This window comes from Telmatherina bonti (genome assembly GCF_933228915.1).
Source record: "Telmatherina bonti genome assembly, chromosome: 21".
NCBI classification, from domain to species: domain Eukaryota; kingdom Metazoa; phylum Chordata; class Actinopteri; order Atheriniformes; family Telmatherinidae; genus Telmatherina; species Telmatherina bonti.
This window is the reverse complement of record NC_136630.1, coordinates 21,848,955-21,869,584: the sequence shown is the minus strand read 5'-3', so window position 1 is coordinate 21,869,584 and position 20,630 is coordinate 21,848,955. Positions and strand designations below refer to the sequence as shown.

Here is a 20,630-nt window from a genome sequence, read left to right as displayed (position 1 = left end):
CTGGAAAAAGCCGCGAATCGAGGTGAACACGAACGAGCACGTCCGTCTCTGACTGCTGGCTGCCCGCTCGCCTCGTTGTGTCCGTTGGCAACAGAGTACGCTCCGCCCCCAAGCTGCGCGAGCGCAGCGTCGCTGCGTCAGGTTCAGGTTCAGAGAAATTAGATGGATTAAATCCGCTAGGTACTGTCAAAAGAAAAGCTGTGTCTGACGCTTTGTACCTGCCTCTATTGACAATAGTCTTTGGCAAAAGTTGGTATCAACTTTTAATCAGGGCTACATTACCCCCTAAGAAATATTAAAACATCAAAACCAGCTTCCTAATATGGACACCAAGTCATAATTTACTTGACTATCTCCACCATGCTTCAAAGGGAAGGGAAAATCGAATAAAATAATCAAATGTCGGAATTTTTTTACTGCACAATTTTAAAATCGATTTTTTTGTTCAAAAATTGATTTTTTTTCAAATAAACAAAAATAATCCATGATAAAATATTTGCAATTTTTGTTGTTTTTATTGATCTTTTTACTTTGTTTCTTGGGCATTATAGCAGCAGAATGATGGTCTGGCTACTGTGTTGTTTTTTCCTAATTGAAATTAAGAAAAATGATGATCAAAAAAAAGTTTCATACATTTTATTTTGTTTTTAATCTACAAAGAATTTTGCAATATCGAAGAATTGTGACAGTCATAATTTAAATCAAATTGGCATCCAAAAAAATCAGAATCAAATTGAATCTGGACCAAAGGATATTGTCGCAGCCATAATGCTTCATGCATCCAAGCATGATGCTTGACTGAAGGTAAAACCTTTGTTTCTTGTCCTATTGAGCTTCGTTTTTTTAAACTATAAACCCAAATAAACTGCCTTTCCAAAAGAGCTTTAATGTCCTTTGTGCATGGAACATGTCAGGAGGACTGAGTGACTATAATTTCTAAATTATTTAAACTAAAATTTAAAATTTCCCTTAGCGGGTGAATAAAAAGATTTTTTTAGAACTACCTCTTACAATATTTCCTTGAAGAAATGTTTTATTCGCATCCAATTATGTCAAGTATGGTAGTTTTGTTTCCATTTACTTATGTCAGTCACATTAAAAAGTTAAAATGCTTTATTTTGAAAGGAACACATTTTCAAGTTCCGCTTTTACTTTTCTTTATGAAGCCCAAAGCCCAAAGATTTGACTTTTAGATTTCTGAAGACTACAAGGAATGATTATCAAGAAAAATAAACCACAGTTCCTGTAATATATATCAACTTTATTACTGTCAAAATCAACATATTATAAGAGTTTTGTGCTTCACAGAAGGAACCTGAGAAAACATTGCAAGGAATTGACTATAAAGTACAGTCTGTGAAAACACAGCTAAATCCACTTATTAAACCAATTTTCTGATACTGTTTTTTTAAAAATAAAAAATGCGAAATCAGACCAATCTTTATTTTATCATTCGTTTATATTTAAGGTAAATGGGTGCTGCAATAATTCCTAGGCTGTTTTTTTAAATGCTTAATTAATGCTTAATTAGCATTTTCACTTTTTATGAGCGAACACCAATAAGTTGTTAATAAAGACTGCAAGGACACTTATTACACACAACCTTAAAACATAATATCAAATGATTATAGCTGCAGATATAACAACATTTTAACCAATTTAGTGGGCCTTTTCCTATTTTTTAAAACCAAGCATTATCATTCTTTTACAGTGTGTTCAGTAGTAATAATAATAATAATAATAATAATAATAATAATAATAATAATAATAATAAAACCCAACAGGATGTTCCCTGTTGAGACAAAACAGGAAAACATGGCATCTCCACCTGCTGGATTGGCATCTTTCTGAGCTCTCAGGGACAAGACAGTATGGGCCTCATGGCAACAAAGGCAAATCTGTAGCTGAGCGGGAGACCCTGATGAGCCGTGAGGTTGAAAGATTGCCACGAGAATGGACGCAGACCCCCCTGAGTTGTGGGGCCATTTATTACCTCAGCAGCCAGCTGGAGAGCCATCTGGTAGTCTGTAACCTGTACCAGAAATGATGGAGGGCAGGAAAAAACAGTGGGACAATTTAATTAATTGTGCATTGAAAATAATGTTAACTTACAATGTTTTAAAGGTCCCATATTTTGCAAAAATAACTTTCTAAAGGTTTCCTAACATGTGCCATGTGTGTCCCCATATCCTGTGCTTTAGGCCGAACAATGAGAAAATTCTGTCACCTCTCTTACTTACTTTCTTGCTCCACTTTTTTAGCAAGAAACAGGTGAATCTGATATCTTTCCCACTGTGACCTCACACAGATAAACAACCACTCCCCCTGGTAGTGGATACTGCAGTTGACCCGCCCCCTGGTTAGCTTAGCATGCCCTATAAAATCAGAGAGGTAATGCCAGCCAACACTGCATCCTCTCCCAAAACGGGTGTGGGGTGGACGTGGACAGACACATTTTAAACGTTCGCACCAACAGCAACCTCCGTTGGTTAAAAGTGATGCCTTTGTGGAAGTGAATAAAACTGCAGTTCCCCCTTCATCCACTAGGGGCTCCAAAACAGAGCGAATCCCCATTGACTCCCATGTCAAAAAGGCCAAATTCACAGCAGAAATAAACATGTTTATCGCCTGGTACAAAAAAAAACCAAAACAAAACATTTTAGGTTTAATAGGTCAAGTTTACCATAAGGACAACTGTGGGGGGAGTGATTTTTTTATATTTAACTCCTCTGTTCAAAAGTAATTTATTCAGCATATTTAGGGGCGTGTCCTTTTGATTGACAGGTACCCGATTCACCCACTTCTAGTTAGAAGAACGTAGAACAACCGCGGTTTTTAGCCAGTTAACAACGTGACTTAGCTTTAGCCCGCTGCCATTACCTGGTTAGCTCCTGTCATTTCTGGGTTAGCTCGGTTAACTCTTAGCTACAGGCAGCTCAGAGTTTGCTCAATGTCAATCATCTACCCCATGCACACAGCCCTCCCTCTCAGCTCCACCTCTTTGCCCATTTTTGTATTTTCTGGGCGAGACGACACGCATGACCCTGCCAAGATGGCGATGGTAGGAACCGCCCACCAAGCTTCAATTCAGCTCTTCAGAAACCTTTGGGTGACGTCACGGAGGCTCCGTCCACGGAGGCTCTGTCCATCTTTTTATATACAGTCTATGATTCGGGCACAAGCAGCCCTTTCCCAGTATAGCTCATGTTGGACCTCTGACACCGATATGAAATTGTTGAAAAAATGTATAATAGGGGACCTTTAATACATTTTTAATTAAATTATCAGCTGTTATACACTTCTCCCAGTTTTGGATCAGTAAGGTGTTCACTCAGCTTTAGCTTGTTGTTTTGAGATGAGTCTTACAGAGACAGAAGCTAAAACAAAAGATTTCAGATACAATCCGACAAGATGTGCAGCAGAAATATTTCATTCCGATTGTAATGCTGTGATGTACTTTGACCTTTGTGTCATAGCAGCCTGCTGGACGTGGTCTCCTTGGTCTTAGGTCGTTACGGCAACAGATGGTTTTACACGGATGGCCTTTAGAGTACGGATCTCTTTTGTAGTCTGAAACAGAACCATTTTAGCTTTGATTCATTCTGATTACAATTTAAAAGGAACTGTATGGTTTAAGTTTTTTGTGAGGTGATTTGAAAGCAAGGGTAATAAAATATCAAGAATCCTGTAACACCTACTGTTGTATCTCATAATGTGTTTGAGGGAGCTGAGGTCGGAAACCTTTGCCTGGTCTCTGCGGAGGATTTTAGCCCGAGGACAGAGATCATAGGAAAAGTCTTCTCCGTACCTTTTCCACATTACACTGTAACCACTGAGGTTGTAGATCTCGGCATGAAATGGGATGTTGTATGAGGGCCAATAACCTGCCAAATGAAGCACACTGAAGGTAAAAGATATCCAGACCTAAAACTTCCTCTATCAGAAATTTTGGATTCAATGTAGAAAAGCAAAGGAAGAAAGAAAGCAAAAATCTAAAAGCAGTCAAACCGACAGGTGGGTTCTCACCACTGCGTAAAGCTTGGGTCTGATCCGAGTGCACCACCTTTCCTGGGATTTGCTCCACCACCGTCAGCGCTCCAGTCCTGATGCTGTGACGGAGCGAGACCTTGCTTAGATCCACCACCATATACTGGCTGTTATATGTACCTGAAATGCAGATAGATTCCCATTTCACAGGACATTGTAGTTGATCAAGGCGAGCTATTTGCTGTTATTAGTTCTGTTCATATTAAAAACTTTACCAAATATGAAGCATTGGCAAATCCCTCTGTGAAAAAGCTCACATAACTGAGATGTAATAGATTTTTAGCCATGGAGTTGTGTTGAATTTGGGGTTTTATTATAGGTGTGTGACAGTGTAAGAAGCCTTTTTGAACTCTAATACTTGGTGTTATGATAAGCAAATCTAAAGCTCAGCGTTTTGGTCTTTTTTTTCTTTTGTAAAAGTGGAAGTGAACCCATAAATACTTCTCTGCTTCAGGATTAATTTAAGGCACAATAATTAGATTTTTCCCAGGCTGTAGATATAAATAATGCTTCGTCCAGACATATCAAAGTAAGTTATGATGTTCCACAGGGTTGAGGATGAGGCCCATTTCTGTTGCATTTTAAGGGTGGTGTTATCAGGAAACATGAAATAGTGTACATTTGCATTTTTCGACTGATTTTTCTTTCTCTATCCTTTTATTTACAAGTCCTATGAACACTAAACAATTAGGATGGATTCAGATGTACATGTTTCAGGCATTAACAGCGATACTTCTCATTCACTTTGAACAAAGTGTATTGTATTGTGTATTGTGTTACCAGATTAAATTCTGGGCTTTGCCAGCACAGTTTACAGTGCCAAAGGACGCATCAGCAGTTCAAACCGCTCATCGAAGAGTCAAAACTCATATCTGTGTGTGTTTTTTATTTTCACAACATCAAGCCCCATTCATGCATATAAAAATAAGAAACAATGCCACATTTTTTAAATACAGTATTTTGCTTCTACAGACATATGCAATAACACTTTTTGTCTATTATTGATATTTTTGATTTATTTACTTTAATATATTCAATAAAATATTTATAACAATATTTATCATTATAATATCCAATATAGCTGTATTATTTTCTTTTCCTATTTATCACAAATACAAACTTGCGTAAATACAATTTATACATTTATGTTCAGTTATATCATTTTTTTTATTCTGTCTTATGTGTTTACTAACTGTACTAATTGGTTCATGTCAATGTAAATATATAAACTAAAATGGATAAGTTAACATGAAATTTCACACATACAGAAATTTTTTTTACCTTTTAGTGAATCTGTTATTACCATTAGATGAAAGTTTTCTGCTTAATTGTAATATATTGAGCTTTGCTATTCGTCAAATAGCAACTCTTGCAGGCTATTTCGTGGATGAAATGTTCACATAAAATATTTTTCACATTTCTGTGATAAGTTATTCAGGTGTAAGCTGAAGTAACTTTGATGATCCTTTAGCTTGCTCTTTAGCACCATCAACAGATCAAAATATAGTTTGGTCAAATAAATCTGACAACTTGTATCTTTGGTATCCATGGGCAGCAACATGATCAGTTCCTGAGTGGAACAGGAGGTTAACATGCAAGGTCTAGTGTGTGCCTTGAGGGGATTCAGAAGAAATACTGTGAACTTCTGGCAGCAGAGTTTTACTCACTCACACGCCGAAAATGAAAACAGAAAAAACGTAGAGACTCTCATGTTAGTTTTCTAAAGCTGTCCACTGCAGTGTGGCAGTGTAAAGATAGGAGTGGAGCCTGATGGGTGATGAGAGGACTGTCAGTCTCAAGAACACCCTGTCCTCTCCTCCTGCCCTACCATAGCAACGTGACGTGAAAGATCAAAGAAGCCTCCTAATTAACACACACAAGTGTTGTGCAATGAAACTGATGCTCTGCTTGGGAGGCGACTGGAAATTTGTCCAGAGGACATTTACTACTCAGTTTTATTTATTCAGTAAGTAAAACAGTGACTGATTTCTATCAAATAATGTCTTCATTTGCCTTTAAATAATTATTGTAGCTCAGGTTAACAGGATCTCACCTGAGTTGTATTTGGAGAACATTTGTGCCCATTCCTCTCCGTTACGTGCCAAACTGTTGGCTAGACGGACTCTTTGCCAGGCCAGCAAGCAGTGAGGACTGAGCTGTGAAAACAGAGAGACGTTGAAGACGCCAATGGAGGTCTGAGTCATCAGCAGGCCACTCCCGAGCAGGTAGAAGTCATCCAGAGACATCAGGAAACCTGCAGGAGGGAGAGGACGGAGCGTGGAAGGTGATTATAATCTAATAGAAGCCAAAAGGCTAAAAGATATTAGATGGTGAGATGAAGAGTTTCAGAGAACAACAAGTAAAAGGAAAACTTTTTATTTTACAGTTAAAAACTAAATAAATCTTCAGTAAGCAAATATACAAAACAAATATGGGAAAAAGCCAAAGTAAAAGACAAGTGTATGACTCTTCCATATGCTACTGAGGCTCCTGTTTGTTAAATAAATAAAAGGTTTAATTTTTATCAGACTTCAATCATTCATTACAAAGAATGACACTAATCCAAAATCAATAGCAGACTCAGCTGTTTGGTAATGGCAGAGATTATTTAACAAATTGTTCATGGGCGTAGCCAACACATATAACATATAACAAATATAACAACTCTGCCACTCATCCCACAAATGCATTTTCCTTCTAAATGTGGCACCATTCACAAGGGAAATAAACAAGCCTTCCAACGGCAGGAGATTTAATGCCAAGAAATATTGTTTACAATATGAGGAGTAAAATAACTCAAATATAATTTTAAAGCATAGTTTTGAAGCATTTATGCTCTCATATAAACATTTCTGTTTATGTTTCTGTTTAGCATCTTCGACACTTTATTTTACATTAAAATTTTGCTTTTTGAAAATTTCAAATCTGTAATATGTCATAATTATTTAAGGAGAAAGTAACGTTTATTATATTATATCACATTGTATTGTATTGTATTGTATTGTATTGTATTGTATTGTATTGTATTGTATTGTATTATCCTAACCGCTTAGTCCAGTTAGGGGTTGCGGGCAAGCTGGAGCCTATCCCAGCAGTCTTTGGGTGAAAGGTAGGGTACACCCTGGACAGCTTGCCAGTCTATTGCAGTGTATTATTATTATTATGATATGATATGATATGATATGATATGATATGATATGATATGATATGATATGATATGATATCATATCATATCATATCATATCATATCATATCATATCATATCATATCATATCTTACATTATATTACATTACATTACATTACATTACATTATAAAACCAGTATCTATATTTGATATTCAGCATATTTAATATCTCAAAGACGTAATCATATTCTTAATAGTGTGTGTTATGAAAAAAATTAAGTGTGAGCATTAAAGCCAGATTTAGCTAAATACTCCTATTACCATACCATCTTACAGGAAGAATAAATTCCATGCTTATTTATGATCAAAGTATAAAAACTAATGCTGCTGCGGCTACATAAAGAACATTTTGTTTTGTTCCTACCAATCTTTAAAGCTTTAAAGAAGAAGCAGCAGAAGAAGGCGACAGGAGTCCACATAAGCTCCACTGCCACCAGCGTATTTTCATTGCTGGAATTTAATATAGTGAAGTAATATCCTTGGCCTGCAGAACTCTAAAAATAGTACCTTAAAAAGCACTTGTGTTCTGATAACAGTGGAGCCCATAAGAGGATTTTTCATGACCTGCACCACTTGCTAAATCTTTGCACACAAAACTACTCAGCTTAGCGTGACTCAACAGTGTGGTTTGTTTTTTTCACCAAGCTGACTGTTACCATCCAACCGTCTGAGGAGCACATTTTCATCCAGGATTTGGGTTAAGTTCTGGATGTCTGTGTTTATAAATTTACCTGGTGAAAGTGTGACCATGTGGATTAAGGATGAGCTTTTCACCTCAGAACGTTGTTGTTTGAAGAAAGCCAGGATTTACTGCTTTTCATGTCAACAAAGTTACAATCAATGCTCCTTCTACAAGCTGAAAATATCCCTTTTGCCAAGCCTGCACACGCTAACCATGCTACATAAGTCGTTGTGATATCTCCTAGGCAGCTTTTATTTGGCGATATACTGTAAGTGAGTGTGTGTGTGTGTACCAGGGTAGCTGCTGAATGACATCTTTCCAGTGGCAGCATACGTGTCAGATACCCTGAAGTCCCAGTGTTTATAGATTCTCATGGTGGCTGCATACGTGTACCAGCTAGAATGGCCCAACAGCAGGTTCTCGAAGCCTGGCAAGACCTTGCAAAAAGGAAAAGAGGAAAAAAAATGTAGTCAGAGACAAGAAAGTTTTACCTTAACTTTTTTGCTGGTGTTACATCATCTCTGCCGTCTCCAATAAGGAACTTTTGTCCCTATTAGACCGCATCACGCAGTTTCCTCAGTCTACTTGAATGTGACAATGGAGGAGGAAATGTCCCCTTTCAGTGGCCTTTTACTCATAAAAGCAATTAAGTCGACACTGAGCTCTCCCTCACAGCTTCAGCCAAATGACCTTGGCCTGACCTTTATGAGAGCAGTGCAGTGGCCCATTCCTGGCATCCTGAAAGCACCGGTCCCCGTGGAGGAGTTGGAGCGAGGTGTTAGAGCTGGGACGAGGTCCAGGAGGTCACCAACGCCATTCAGGAGCTGCACTGCAAACGCTGATAGAGGCTGGGCAGCGAGGTGTGAGCAAGCAGCGGTTAATGAACTTATACTGTGACAACTGAAATTTTAACCTCCTCTAAAAACACACAAACACAAACCTCTGTATGTTTTGTTTTGGCCCACTGCGCAGCTCCAGCGTGGAGCCCATCTAGCTGGGCCAAAACTAGTCCAAGGTGTTTCCACAAGAGGTCGTTGTTCTTCCGGAGTTTCACCTGCTCTCTGGCCCACTGGTCCTGTTTGCTGTGGAATGAACACACAAAAGGCTGGAAGCAAACAAAGCTTCACACTTTAATGGCGATATTTGTGGGCCTCATAATGATTAATGCTAAATGTTTTAATAGTTGCATATGGGAGCATGCAAAGCTCAACTTGAAGAGCAACAAAAAAAAAAAATCAAATTTCTACAATATTTAGACTTTTCTCTTTACTGGAGAGATAAAACATTAACAGAATAAATTCCCTATTTTTCTTTAATTGTGTGTAAATGGATTAATTTGCTTTTATATGAACTGTACCTCAGAAAACTTTTCAAAGGAATTAAAACCTTCTCATCCTTTACCAGCTGAGGGTACATGTTGAAAAAATGACTATACATCTGCCTGCAAAGTGGAAAAAGGAAAATAACATTAGGGACTAAAACATATCCTACATAAATAAAAATGCATTTCAACCAGAGGTGCAATGTAAAATTTCTGAAAATAATCCAACAAAGGTTGCTTTACACACTCTTTTAATCTGACCTTTGTTGGAAAAGTACTGTATGAAATCTAGATAAATACCTCATGAATGAGGAAGACAACTGGAGACCTCGTTGTCAAATCTACACTATTGTGCTGGAAAAGATGATAGCTAAAGGGATGCATAAACTCAGTGATATGTAGTCGTCATCCAGCTGATGTTCAGAGGTCCAAAACATTAAATAAAGGATCAAAAGCTTGGTTTGTTGCTGAAAAAACAGTAGGCTGAGTTTGTGAATTTATACCACTACCTCCAAACTAAAGGCAAATATCAAAATGAATCATAGTAACTTTCAGCATTTTATATGATTACTGCCTTTTATGTGAGCACCAAGAAGTAATTATATGGCTGTCACATGACTGATAATGTATGATTTTCTTTTCTTATATCATATTTTGGTCGAACATAAGAACTTGTATAAAACCAGGGACTTCAGATTGTCAATTTTCACCAAAAATTCTTTGAAAAGATCACTTCAAGCCCTGTTCTGCTCACCCAGCGGTGAGGTAACCTTCCAGGTAACCGGCCAGAAAGAAAGTGATCTCATCTTCCAGCAGAGCTCTTCCATAACCTGCACTGATCTCCAAGATGCCCCATCCAGAGAGGAGCAGAGTGTCATTGAAGTAACCAAAGGCTCCCCCCTCTGTCTCCATCACCCCTTCCTTTAGGATCACGGTTTTCTGGGCAGCATCCCAGTGCACAGTGGCCTCTTGGAGCTCTACCATTGTAGGAGGATCGACAGGGTTACAGGGTTGAGGTTAGATAACACAGATTATGTAAGATTATGTCATGACACCAACAGAAGATTCAATAAAACAAATAAACCTTTTTTTTAAAACACAAAAATAAATAAATAAATAAATAAATAAATAAAAATTCCTATTTATATATGTATATATATATATATATATATATATATATATATATATATATATATATATATATTTATATATGTATATATATATATATATATATATATATATATATATATATATATATATATATATATATATATATATATATATATATTATTTTCTTTTCTTTTCTTTTTTTTCTTTTTTTTTTCTGCTTAGTTGACATTGAGGTGAATATCAATTGTCATATTGGCTCACGTTGATTGGAATAGTTCCTGGTCTGAAATCTGGGAATAATTTAGTGTTAGAAACTAATCGGTATTGTTTTATGGGCCAGATTTTAAAGGCATCCATATTATGCTGCCACTAAACTGATGCTGATCATAAACAATGCAAAATCAGTATCATAAAAATGAAAACTGCTTAAGCCTAAACATTTATGGGATATTTTAACGCACAACAGAGAACAAAAAATTATTCATTGTCATTACTTTTTATGCAACCTAAAAAAAGCCATAATAGGCTTTAAAAAATGGCATCTTAAATAAAGAATTGAGTATGTAAATTGAACAAAAATAAAAAATAACACACCACAACAACATTATAACATTACTCACGCTGATTTTGCACCTTTCTTCTTAAATCATCCATCGGTCGCACCAGCACAAATAGAGCGCACTCCAATACGCATTGGATGATGTTCTGCCTCTTCATATGAGCAGATTTACTACGGTTTATTCTTCATATATAATAAAGATAAATAAAAAAGAATATTATTATTCTGGTAAGAGCGACGGCGAAGAAATTCTAGCAATATGCATCGTGAATTATTGCTAATTTAAGAAACAAAGTAAATCTATATAAACAGCTTAAAGAAATATTCCTCTTAAAGACAAAAATTCGCAGGTCAAAGATGAGTAGGTTTTCCAGCAAACCAAAAAAAAGTGCAGGAGAGAAGAAGGAATCCACCCCAGATGGGACTCGAACCCACAATCCCTGGCTTAGGAGGCCAGTGCCTTATCCATTAGGCCACTGGGGCGCCATCAACATTGGGAACATGTGAGATTAAGATACTTGATCTATGTATCCGTTTGGTGTCGTGCTTTCATTGGTTCTTAATATGGATGTTCGATAGTGACTTATTTATTTGATCGAGTTATATGGATTAAAATAATCAGACGGTGTTTTTAAAGTTTGTAAGGATGGCCAGTTACGCTTTTAACTTTCGTGGAAGGTTCCATCACTGCTGACAACAACCAGCCAAATCACTATGTACAATAACACTCAAACACTAATATAGATTAAACATTATATAATTTAACATTTTTATAAGTTAGTAGTGATCTCTTCATTTTCTCAACACTTTTTTTTTATTGATAATGTCGGAGGTTTATGTACTTTGGACGAATGGAACTTTCGCACTTGCGCAGTAGCGAGCATGATTGGCGTGAACGAAATTTCAACCACCGCTTAAGGACACTAAATAAATAGTCTGCATGGAGGTAAATATTATTAGTTATACATTTTCAAAGACTCACCAACTACTAACACATCTGGACAGAATACAGAAGACAGAGAAAGTTTCAATTTAATGTCAGGTATGAATAACGCATGTAATTAGCCTGTATTAGCTATCTAGGGTTAGCTTGGTAACGTACCCAACAATAAACAAGACCCTAGCAACCATTTTTGAACGATTATAACTGCATCCAGTATGCCATATTTATGTCTTATTTTATAGGACCTTAAAAAATCCCTGAAAATGCCGCTTTTTGGAAGCACTTTCAGTCCTAAGAAGACCCCTCCTCGCAAATCTGCATCTCTGTCCAGCCTTCATACGGTAAGACAAGGATTCTGCATCATTTACCTTCATGCATTAAATAATAACACTTCTAACACCTTTATGCGACATTACACATTAAGTACATTTAGATGTGTTACTCATACACCTCATTTGTGCATTGAGATAAAGACAAGCATTAAAAAGTTGTTATATTACACAAGTTCAAGAGACATTCTTTATCAATATACTGTAGTTTATTGTATAGAACAAATATATAATAATGATATAAAACTGTAATTTCTTAAAGCTGGACCGTTCAACAAGAGAAATAGAACTTGGCCTTGAGTATGGTCCTCCAACAATGAACATTGGAGGCCAGAACTGGAAATTTGAAGATGGTCAATGGCTATCAGGTGATTACTTTTATCGCTGTGAAATGATAATAAATACAGGTAGACACGAACTCCTCTTTGCCAGATCATTTTCTGTTTCTGACTGGCTAACACAATACTTTTTTGTATATGAAAACAGAATCTGGGGGAAATACATCTGGTAGAGAACTGCAACGTCTTAAAAAGAGAAATACACAACTAGAAGAGGAAAATAATCTATTAAAACTGAAGATTGAGGTTCTTCTGGACATGGTGAGTCCTGCTAAACTGACACAGTGGCAGGAAAGTTTGTGTTGGTCTCCTTATCAGCTGACAACTTTCAGTAATATTTTAAAAATCTGTGAAATTGTAAAATTCTTATGAAAATTACAATCTTTAAAAAAATATAACTACGCTTGGAATAAGTGTAGTCTTAAAGAATAGCACTGCTTTGCTCTAAAAAGGGTTGCACGATATTGACATTGCCAAATTAGCAAGTAAATTGGTTCTGTCATTAAGTTTAGTTTTTTTAGGGCAGTTCAATCACACAATAATAACACTAATTATTATTATTCTCTTTTTTTTCAAGCTGACTGAAACTACCATTGACTATCACCTGATGGAGAATAAAGTTGAAGATATAAAGTCTCAGCATCGGAGAAAAAAATGACTAATCTAATTCAGTGCCTCCATGATAATAAATGTTTTCACGTGGGATTAAATGGTTTTGTATTCATTGATACTTTGTGGTTATTTATGTTACAAGAGAAAAAAAAAAGGCACACTTAAGCCCATAAATGCTGTTACAAGGAATCAGACTCATTCCAAGAATTTCTTCTACCATATATTTGTTTAACTATTGAGAATATTGTCATATTATTTCAGTTACCAGCCTATTTACAACAAACTGTACATAACATGTAAAATTTAACATGGAATTTTTATTACTTTTGTATTTACTAATTTCTTTGTGAGTTTCAAATAAATTTTGGCAGCTGGAAAAGGTTGACCAATATATGGTCCTTTCTTTCATATATTGCATCACTCTTGGTTTTTCATTATTGTTCTTCGGAAAAGTTTGATAAATATTAATATTAATAATAATAAATAATACATACAAACATACATCCATACATATATAGTACTTTCTTACTGCTAAACTATTTGTTCTGTCAGTTAACCATTAAGCAACAAATTTGCTCTAATCATTATTTTCTTATGCGCTGTCCTGCCCCAAATTTTTAATGGACAGGTATCTTTATTTTATTCCCTGATTTATTTTGGATTCCCAAATGTAAAAATGATGAAAAATGGACTGGATGCAAGGCCGGATTATCCAGTGGGAATTATGAGCACAGGCCCAGGGGCCCACGTCCACATAAGTCCCGTGTAGGGCAAACACCAGCAGTTTGGATGTGAAACAAAATGTACATAAAAGCCAGATAGTTACACCACTACGAATAGTGTATTGCTATTGGTACCATTGGCTGAGAGATGTCAGAAATGTCGTTTCACAGTGTATCATTCACAAGTTTTTACAATGTTGCGGTGGGGAAGGGGGGCCCCTAAACCTCCCTGGGCCCAGGGGCCCGTGCTCTTTTAATCCGGCCCTGATTCGATGTAAATAAATTTGACATATGAACCCAAAAGTGGAACCATGCCTTTACTTTTATTCAAAGTTTCTGCAAGATCATACGCTAACAAAGCTGTATTCTCCCATTTTAGTACTCTTTGACATATCTCCCTCTCATTAGTCATCAAAACGTGATCCTGAAAATGAAAGTACGATGTTCATGAATGAGAGGAAACAGCGAGTATGAGACTTTCATTGGCAGACGCACATTTTAAAACGTACCGAGGACTGATTGGTTTGATGGTTATTACTGCGCAGGCGCAGGCGGTCTCGCAGAACCGCAGTTGTCTGTAGTTTTTTTTGTTTTTTTTTTTTGCTGCCAGCAGCGGGAGAGACGAAGTAGTTTGTAGCCTCCTATTTCAACACATTACACCACCGACTTTGCCTATAAACGGTTACATTATATTTCGGCAGTTTGGTGGGTCCTACATTTATCATCTCTGTTTTTAATAATGCCTCGTGGCGGTAAGTTTTATGACTAATCTTATTGTAAAATGCCTTTTTTCGGCGATAACTTCGAGGCGATGGATTGTTAGCTTACATAGCATTCCCATGCATGTTTAGCTGTTAGCATGCTAAATTGTTAGCTGGGTGCTACTTGAATAATGAGCGTGGTTATTGAAGACACAGCAGATAATGGGCATCAGATAAATCATCGCTGTTATCTAGATAACAAACAGCACGGAATTCGGGTTATTGAACAGCTGTTACTGTAACTTTCATTGGTATCAAAATTAAACACCTATTACCATGTGCACACGAGACCGCGTTGGCTTTCCTGATCATAGTAGCATTTAAATACATTTCTGGAAAATTATAGTGGTTTCATATTGCTTGATATTATGGTAAATGTTCATAAAAAGTGTTCAGTAGAAGTTATAGGGATGTTTTTTTTGTTTTTTTTTTTTACCAGTAACATCCTCTGGCCAGGACATTTCCAACGGAATGACACTGTCCACCCATAAACGTCAGCCGCCCACACACGATCTCTGGTTCCATTCATGCAGCAGGCTGACATAAACAACTTATATTTGTATATAATGTGAACTATATAAGGATCAAGGGACGTAGATAAATAGACAGATAGGACTTTATTAATCCCTAAAAGGGAAATTCAAATTGTCCAGCGACTCAATAAAAACACCCACTCTTCCACCTCTCACAAGTGCGTAAAAAATAAATGATCAGATAGACATAGGTTAAAATCACAATAAAAACAACAAAAGCAGCTCTTTCAAAATGTGCCACTCTACCTAGGAGATGCATGCACATATTTGAGTATTTTAATCCTCAAACGTTATTTTTTGTGGTCTGAAAGATAGCAAATTTGTCCCAGCTTGTTTGTTTCTTCCATGAAACCTTTGAGGCACCCCTAAACAGTCATATGATATTGTACAGTTCCCATTTTTGGTTTGTTTGTTTATAATTCCTGAAGCCTTGTAGCCTCAAGCATAATGTCTCTAGCGGTCAAAGAATAAATGTAATATTTCCAGTCTTTTTTTGAAATGACAAACTTCTAAAATGCTGAGTAGTGCTTACTTGCTGTGACATCTGAGTCCATTTTTTGCAGGGAAAAAGGGCCACAAGGGCCGAGGGAAGCAGTTCAGTAACCCAGAGGAGATTGATCGACAAATGAGAGCCCAGAAAGAACTGGTGAGGGGAAGACTTGAAGCTCATATGGAGTCACATTCAAACTAAGACTAGTGTGATCAGATATGTGTGTTAACAGGAGGAAAATGCGGGTGCAGAGAAAGAGGGCTCGTCCGAGTCTGAAGAGGAGAGCAGCAGTGATGAGGAATCTGAGGTGAGCAGGACTGGCTGAAAAGACTAGCTTGTTTAATTATCAACAAGTGCGCAGTTTTCTTTTCAAGGTTGGTTTGTCACTTTTAAATTATCCAGTGTGTTCAGGTAGTTCTGAGGTGTTGCTTAATCAAATCTGGCCATTTATGGTGCTTTCCAGTCGTGTAGGTATTCCAGTACAGAGTAGATGACATCATTACCAGGTAGTTGCCGTTGCACGTGCAACACCATAAAATTTTCTATTCTCACTAGATAGCCAATTTGTGAGCATCTACAAATGCAGAATAAAAGAGGAATATCACAAACTTAATTTAATATGTGCACCATGCGAACACCAGCCAATTTAAGTGATTAATAATATTAATAAACCACACATATTGATGCAACTTTTTTGCAAACAAACACCACAAAAAGAGCAATAGCAACAACTCCCTGCTGTTTACACAAGAAAATTAATGGGTACAAAATAAAACTAATTTTTACAAAGACGACAATGGACTACAAGTGGTAGTGGGTGCAGCCAGCGTTGCGTCTATAATGTAAATGAGTTCCCGGCTCGAAGTTCTGAGATTGCTTCATCATTTCAGCCAAAAACTTCTTGGAACTCTGAAGACATCTGGAACGAACGATTACTACTGGAAGCTGATGATATAAATCTTTTAAAAGCAGTTATTCTAAATTTTCCTGATTTTTTTTATTTTTTTATTATTTTTTTAAAAGAAAAAAAACTTTCATTGCACAAATTGTTTTGTTAGTTTGCTGTATTTTTTACAAGATCAAAATCACAAGATTCTTTCTAACCAGGTTGGCAGTCGGACATCCAGACACACTTTTACCTGCAATGGTGCAGAAAATTTTACAATGTACTTGAAAGTTGATTTTATTTCTTAGTTGGTTCCTACTTCAAAAATGCTGCTGGCAGATGCAATGCACTTCCATCAGTGCATCTATCTACACGCTGTTTGAGCAGGATAACTTGACTTCAGTTTCAGCCTTTGTAGAACCAGTATATGAAATTAACACCATTAATTTCATAACAGTTTCCCATTTACTGCTTGAATGTTATATGTTGGGCGAGTAGACTTTCCAAAATGAGATTCTATTTGTTAATGTCATTACAAATTTGAGACTGCGGTTTGTGAAGGGGGTCTTAATGATTACTTGACAGCTCCACAGGCAGAGTAAAGCAAGAAGCCTATTGGCCTGTCTCAGGTTGATGATGACTTGCACAGCTTTGACACAACCCAGCGGTCCAGTTTCACTTCATGTGTTTGCATACAGATACACCAATTCTTCTCTAAACTATTTTTATTTTGCAAAAACAACAAAGTTTTGATCTGGTTGCATCCTAAAAAGAAGGTTTTAAGTTGGGGCAGTGACCCAGTAACCCTTCCCTGTGTTTTGTTTTATTCTTTTTTTCCTTTTCTAAAATCATCTCTGGTATGTCAGAGTAATGTCCTCAGTCTGACTGTTGATAACACTACTAAATCATAGCTATTGATCTAATACATTCATATCACCCCTGTTTAGACGTTACTGATGACAGTGTGTCTGTCTTTGTACATCCTTTTTTTGTAATTATTGAGTCTTAGTCAAGAGAAAAGTTATTGCTTGTCATCTCAGATACTGATATCCTATCTTGTTGTTTGACTGCTAAAACAAGATACTTGAAGTAACTTTATTCACTTTTCACGAGTTAGAATAAATGCAACAAATAACAAAGAGCCTTGAAATTTGCTTGTTGATGTTTTAGGTGCCAATCTTTTGCTGGTTAATGACAACAAATTCTTTCTGCACACAGTCCAAAAAGAGGAGTGGCGTAGAGGGTCTTATAGAGATTGAGAATCCCAACCGTGTGTCCCAGAAGAGCAAGAAGGTGACTGAAGTAGACGTTGCTGCTCCTAGAGAGCTGTCTCGCAGAGAGAGGTGGGTGTGAAGCTGGAGAGGAATGCTTTACTTTTTTTGTTTAGCTTTTAAGATTTTTTTTCTTAAACTTTTATTTATTATTTAGTTTTTTTTTTTCTGACAGAAGCACTGTAGTATTGTTTTTATTTAACTTTCCTTTTCTGTGTCAGAGAGGAGCTAGAGAAGCAGAAATCAAAAGAACGCTACATGAAAATGCATCTTGAGGGGAAGACTGAGCAGGCCAGGGCTGACCTGGCCAGACTGGCAATTATCAAGAAACAGAGGGAGGAAGCTGCCAAGAAGAGAGAGGAGCTCAGGAAAGGTAAAAAACAAAACAAAACATAAATGGATCTTATGTAGATGTGGAAAAAATTTCTATCACTTTTAAAAGCTGTAATGAGAAAAATGAGTGCATATGCTAATCTTCAGTTTGGTGAGTTCACTGCGGACACAAAATATAAAATGTATAGATCAGCCGTCATCGATTTTCAATGTTGCCTTGTTTGGCATGTCTGAAAAGTCTGTGAATGTCTTTATTTATACTTCAAGTTGTAGAACTGGTGTCCTGTCTCTTGGTCATCCACTTTATTACGTCTGCCTATACATATACTATGCCATATACTTGCTGCAGATTTGTGGGCTGCACATCCATGATGTCATATTCAAGAAACTATTTGTAGCCATCAAAAGATGAACTGTGGTCATAAAGGGACGCACACTGTCAGCAACAATACTCATCAATCCACACCTTATTGCATCACCAGCAGCCTGAACTGTTGACTCAGGGCAGGGTGGATCCATGCTTTCATGTTATTTACACCAAATTCTGACCACGCCGTCTGAATGTTGCAGCTGAAAGTGACTCATCAGACAGTTTGGTTGATTGTGAATTGACGCCTGAGGTTCCTCTTCTTGGCTAACAGGAGTGGCACGTAGTGGGGTGCTCTGCTACTGTGGCCTGTCTGCTTCAAGGTTCAGCGAGTTGTTTATTTAGATATAAAATTCTGCAGACCTCGGCTTTAACCATTGGTTACCAGAGTTAGTTTAGCCTTTCTATGATCTTCAACCAGTCTGACCATTGTCCTCGGACATGAACATATACTTTGCAGACTCTTTATATACTTGTTCAGTTTAGATACTGATGAGATTAGGACACCCAGGAAGAGGCATTTATAAGTGCAGGTTTCTAATAGTGGTTTGGTGTATTAGAGGCGTAAAAGCAAAGGTTAGGACCTTCTTAAAGCCACTTACTTCACTGGCTTCATGGAGAAGCTCATATGTCGCGTAGAGTTTTAGAAAAAAGCAGGAGAATATGAAATGATTAAAGAAACATCATCTGACTTGTTTTATCTTTCTGCCAGTAAAAGAAGCTGAAGAAGCCAAAGCAAAGCGTTAGTCCTCCACCTGAAAGCTTCAACATGCACTTCAGTCTCAGACGGAGAAGGAGATCTTGAAGAGAACGGGGAGGGGACCAATATGAGTAACGTCAGATGAGGGCTGCTGCTGAACTCCTGTCCCTCACTTCATATCAGAGGGGCATGGGTCGTCCATGACCTTATGGTCAGGACAGGAAATACAGGTGAAGCAAAGCAAGATGAAGAGGACTGCAACATTTGGAATGCCTTTAATTTTCTTTAAAATTATCTGGAGGTTCGGGAGTCGTCGTCAGCAGGGTTTCCAAGCGCTCCACAGCTTCTTCACTCTTCTCACCCCCCCAGGATTTTTATTTTAAAGCTGCTAAAATTTCCATTCCTTTTGATTCATATGTTTTTGACAAGGTTATGTAAAGGAAGTTTGCTGGAGAGGCACTGCAGTGATTTTTTTTTTTTTTGGTGCTTTATTTTCCTTCTGATATGTAAAACTGCAAACCAAGTGGTGGAATGAAAAACCAGTTCTGAGGAAAATCTGATGCATACAAATCCAACTTTAGACTTCATTGTTTCAGTCATGGCTTGAAACGACATCCTGTACTGCAGCTTTTCATCTCACTAAGAGTTAAGTAAATGTGTTGCATTAGTTATTTTTCTTGTCTTAAATAAAACCTGAGTGTTTTGGATTTTTTTTTCTATTTGCTTTCCATTAGTCCCAGTTTTGATCTTTTTTTTTTTTTTAAAGTAAAATCTTACATTTTACAATTCGGCTGACCTCCCTGCCACAATACACCAAGAAGGTAAAGGATATTTCTCACATATTTACTCCCTTTAATAGACTTTTTGTTCAAGATCATTTAAAATCTGTAATGTAATTTATTCTCAAACCTCCAATAATAATACTTGAATTTCCCATAACTTTCACTCTTGTTGTTAAACATCATTAACTGCCTCAATAACTCTGGTTTTTAAAAGATTTTTGTTGCCTTTTTTTTTTTTTTTTTTTTTTGTTTTAAGTTTCCACAAGACCAACTCACTGTCTTTCTCCTGAAATTAAAGTGCTACAAAAAACTCTTTCTTTAATTAGGTTTATTAGGTACATTTACAACTTGCACTCATGCATCATACATGAGCACCGTCATCCATATTCTCCAAATGATCAAATTAATCTCTCCCCCAACAGCTGCAGGCCTTTTGTCTTGTTTACTTCACAGGTGCTCACAATAAACTGACATGTCGGTATGTTGATTTATTCGGACTTACCATGAATAGAAAAACTAATCATGAGAATATATTGAAAGTAAAGTAAAAGTGTTCAAGCATAAAAAAGTTTTGGTTTTTCATCATGTATTTGAAGGAATTTTTAACAATAAAATCAGCCAAAAAAACGTTGACGTTGGATTTGTTTGTGTAACTGAAA

At 36.8% G+C, this 20,630-nt stretch overlaps 3 protein-coding genes across 4 annotated transcripts; 2 read left to right on the top strand and 1 right to left on the bottom strand.

Moving 5' to 3' along the window:
- Positions 1 to 1,855: 1,855 nt before the first annotated feature.
- Positions 1,856 to 10,219, bottom strand: plbd1b (phospholipase B domain containing 1b; the record flags this gene model as incomplete). Its single annotated transcript, XM_079260608.1, has 10 exons — positions 1,856 to 2,032; positions 3,464 to 3,570; positions 3,699 to 3,884; positions 4,027 to 4,167; positions 6,101 to 6,301; positions 8,207 to 8,351; positions 8,616 to 8,762; positions 8,855 to 8,996; positions 9,272 to 9,355; positions 9,990 to 10,219. The coding sequence occupies 10 exons, from the start codon at positions 10,217 to 10,219 to the stop codon at positions 1,856 to 1,858; spliced, it is 1,560 nt and encodes a 519-aa protein (XP_079116734.1).
- A 1,557-nt stretch (positions 10,220 to 11,776) lies between these two features.
- On the top strand, positions 11,777 to 13,499 carry cby1 (chibby 1, beta catenin antagonist). Of its 2 annotated transcripts, none has more exons than XM_079261388.1 (5): positions 11,777 to 11,850; positions 12,090 to 12,188; positions 12,439 to 12,544; positions 12,663 to 12,775; positions 13,092 to 13,499. In XM_079261388.1, exons 1-5 carry the CDS (start codon positions 11,845 to 11,847, stop codon positions 13,170 to 13,172), a joined length of 405 nt encoding a protein of 134 aa, XP_079117514.1. In that variant the 5' UTR covers positions 11,777 to 11,844; the 3' UTR covers positions 13,173 to 13,499. The 2 variants fall into 2 exon arrangements, with proteins under 2 accessions (XP_079117514.1, XP_079117515.1); XM_079261389.1 differs by having other exon boundaries at positions 11,786 to 11,946.
- Positions 13,500 to 14,460: 961 nt separating this feature from the next.
- On the top strand, positions 14,461 to 20,598 carry pdap1a (pdgfa associated protein 1a). The gene is made up of 6 exons (XM_079261348.1): positions 14,461 to 14,600; positions 15,706 to 15,788; positions 15,865 to 15,939; positions 17,737 to 17,861; positions 18,011 to 18,162; positions 19,202 to 20,598. Exons 1-6 carry the CDS (start codon positions 14,588 to 14,590, stop codon positions 19,234 to 19,236), a joined length of 483 nt encoding a protein of 160 aa, XP_079117474.1. The 5' UTR covers positions 14,461 to 14,587; the 3' UTR covers positions 19,237 to 20,598.
- The last annotated feature ends 32 nt before the right edge of the window (positions 20,599 to 20,630 follow it).

Coding starts and splice junctions, on each gene's coding strand:
- cby1 (XM_079261388.1), top strand. Junction 12,189..12,438: donor CTCTGTCCAGCCTTCATACG/GTAAGACAAGGA, acceptor AATTTCTTAAAG/CTGGACCGTTCAACAAGAGA. Junction 12,776..13,091: donor TTGAGGTTCTTCTGGACATG/GTGAGTCCTGCT, acceptor TTTTTTTTCAAG/CTGACTGAAACTACCATTGA.
- pdap1a (XM_079261348.1), top strand. Junction 15,940..17,736: donor GCAGTGATGAGGAATCTGAG/GTGAGCAGGACT, acceptor TTCTGCACACAG/TCCAAAAAGAGGAGTGGCGT. Junction 17,862..18,010: donor GAGCTGTCTCGCAGAGAGAG/GTGGGTGTGAAG, acceptor TTTCTGTGTCAG/AGAGGAGCTAGAGAAGCAGA.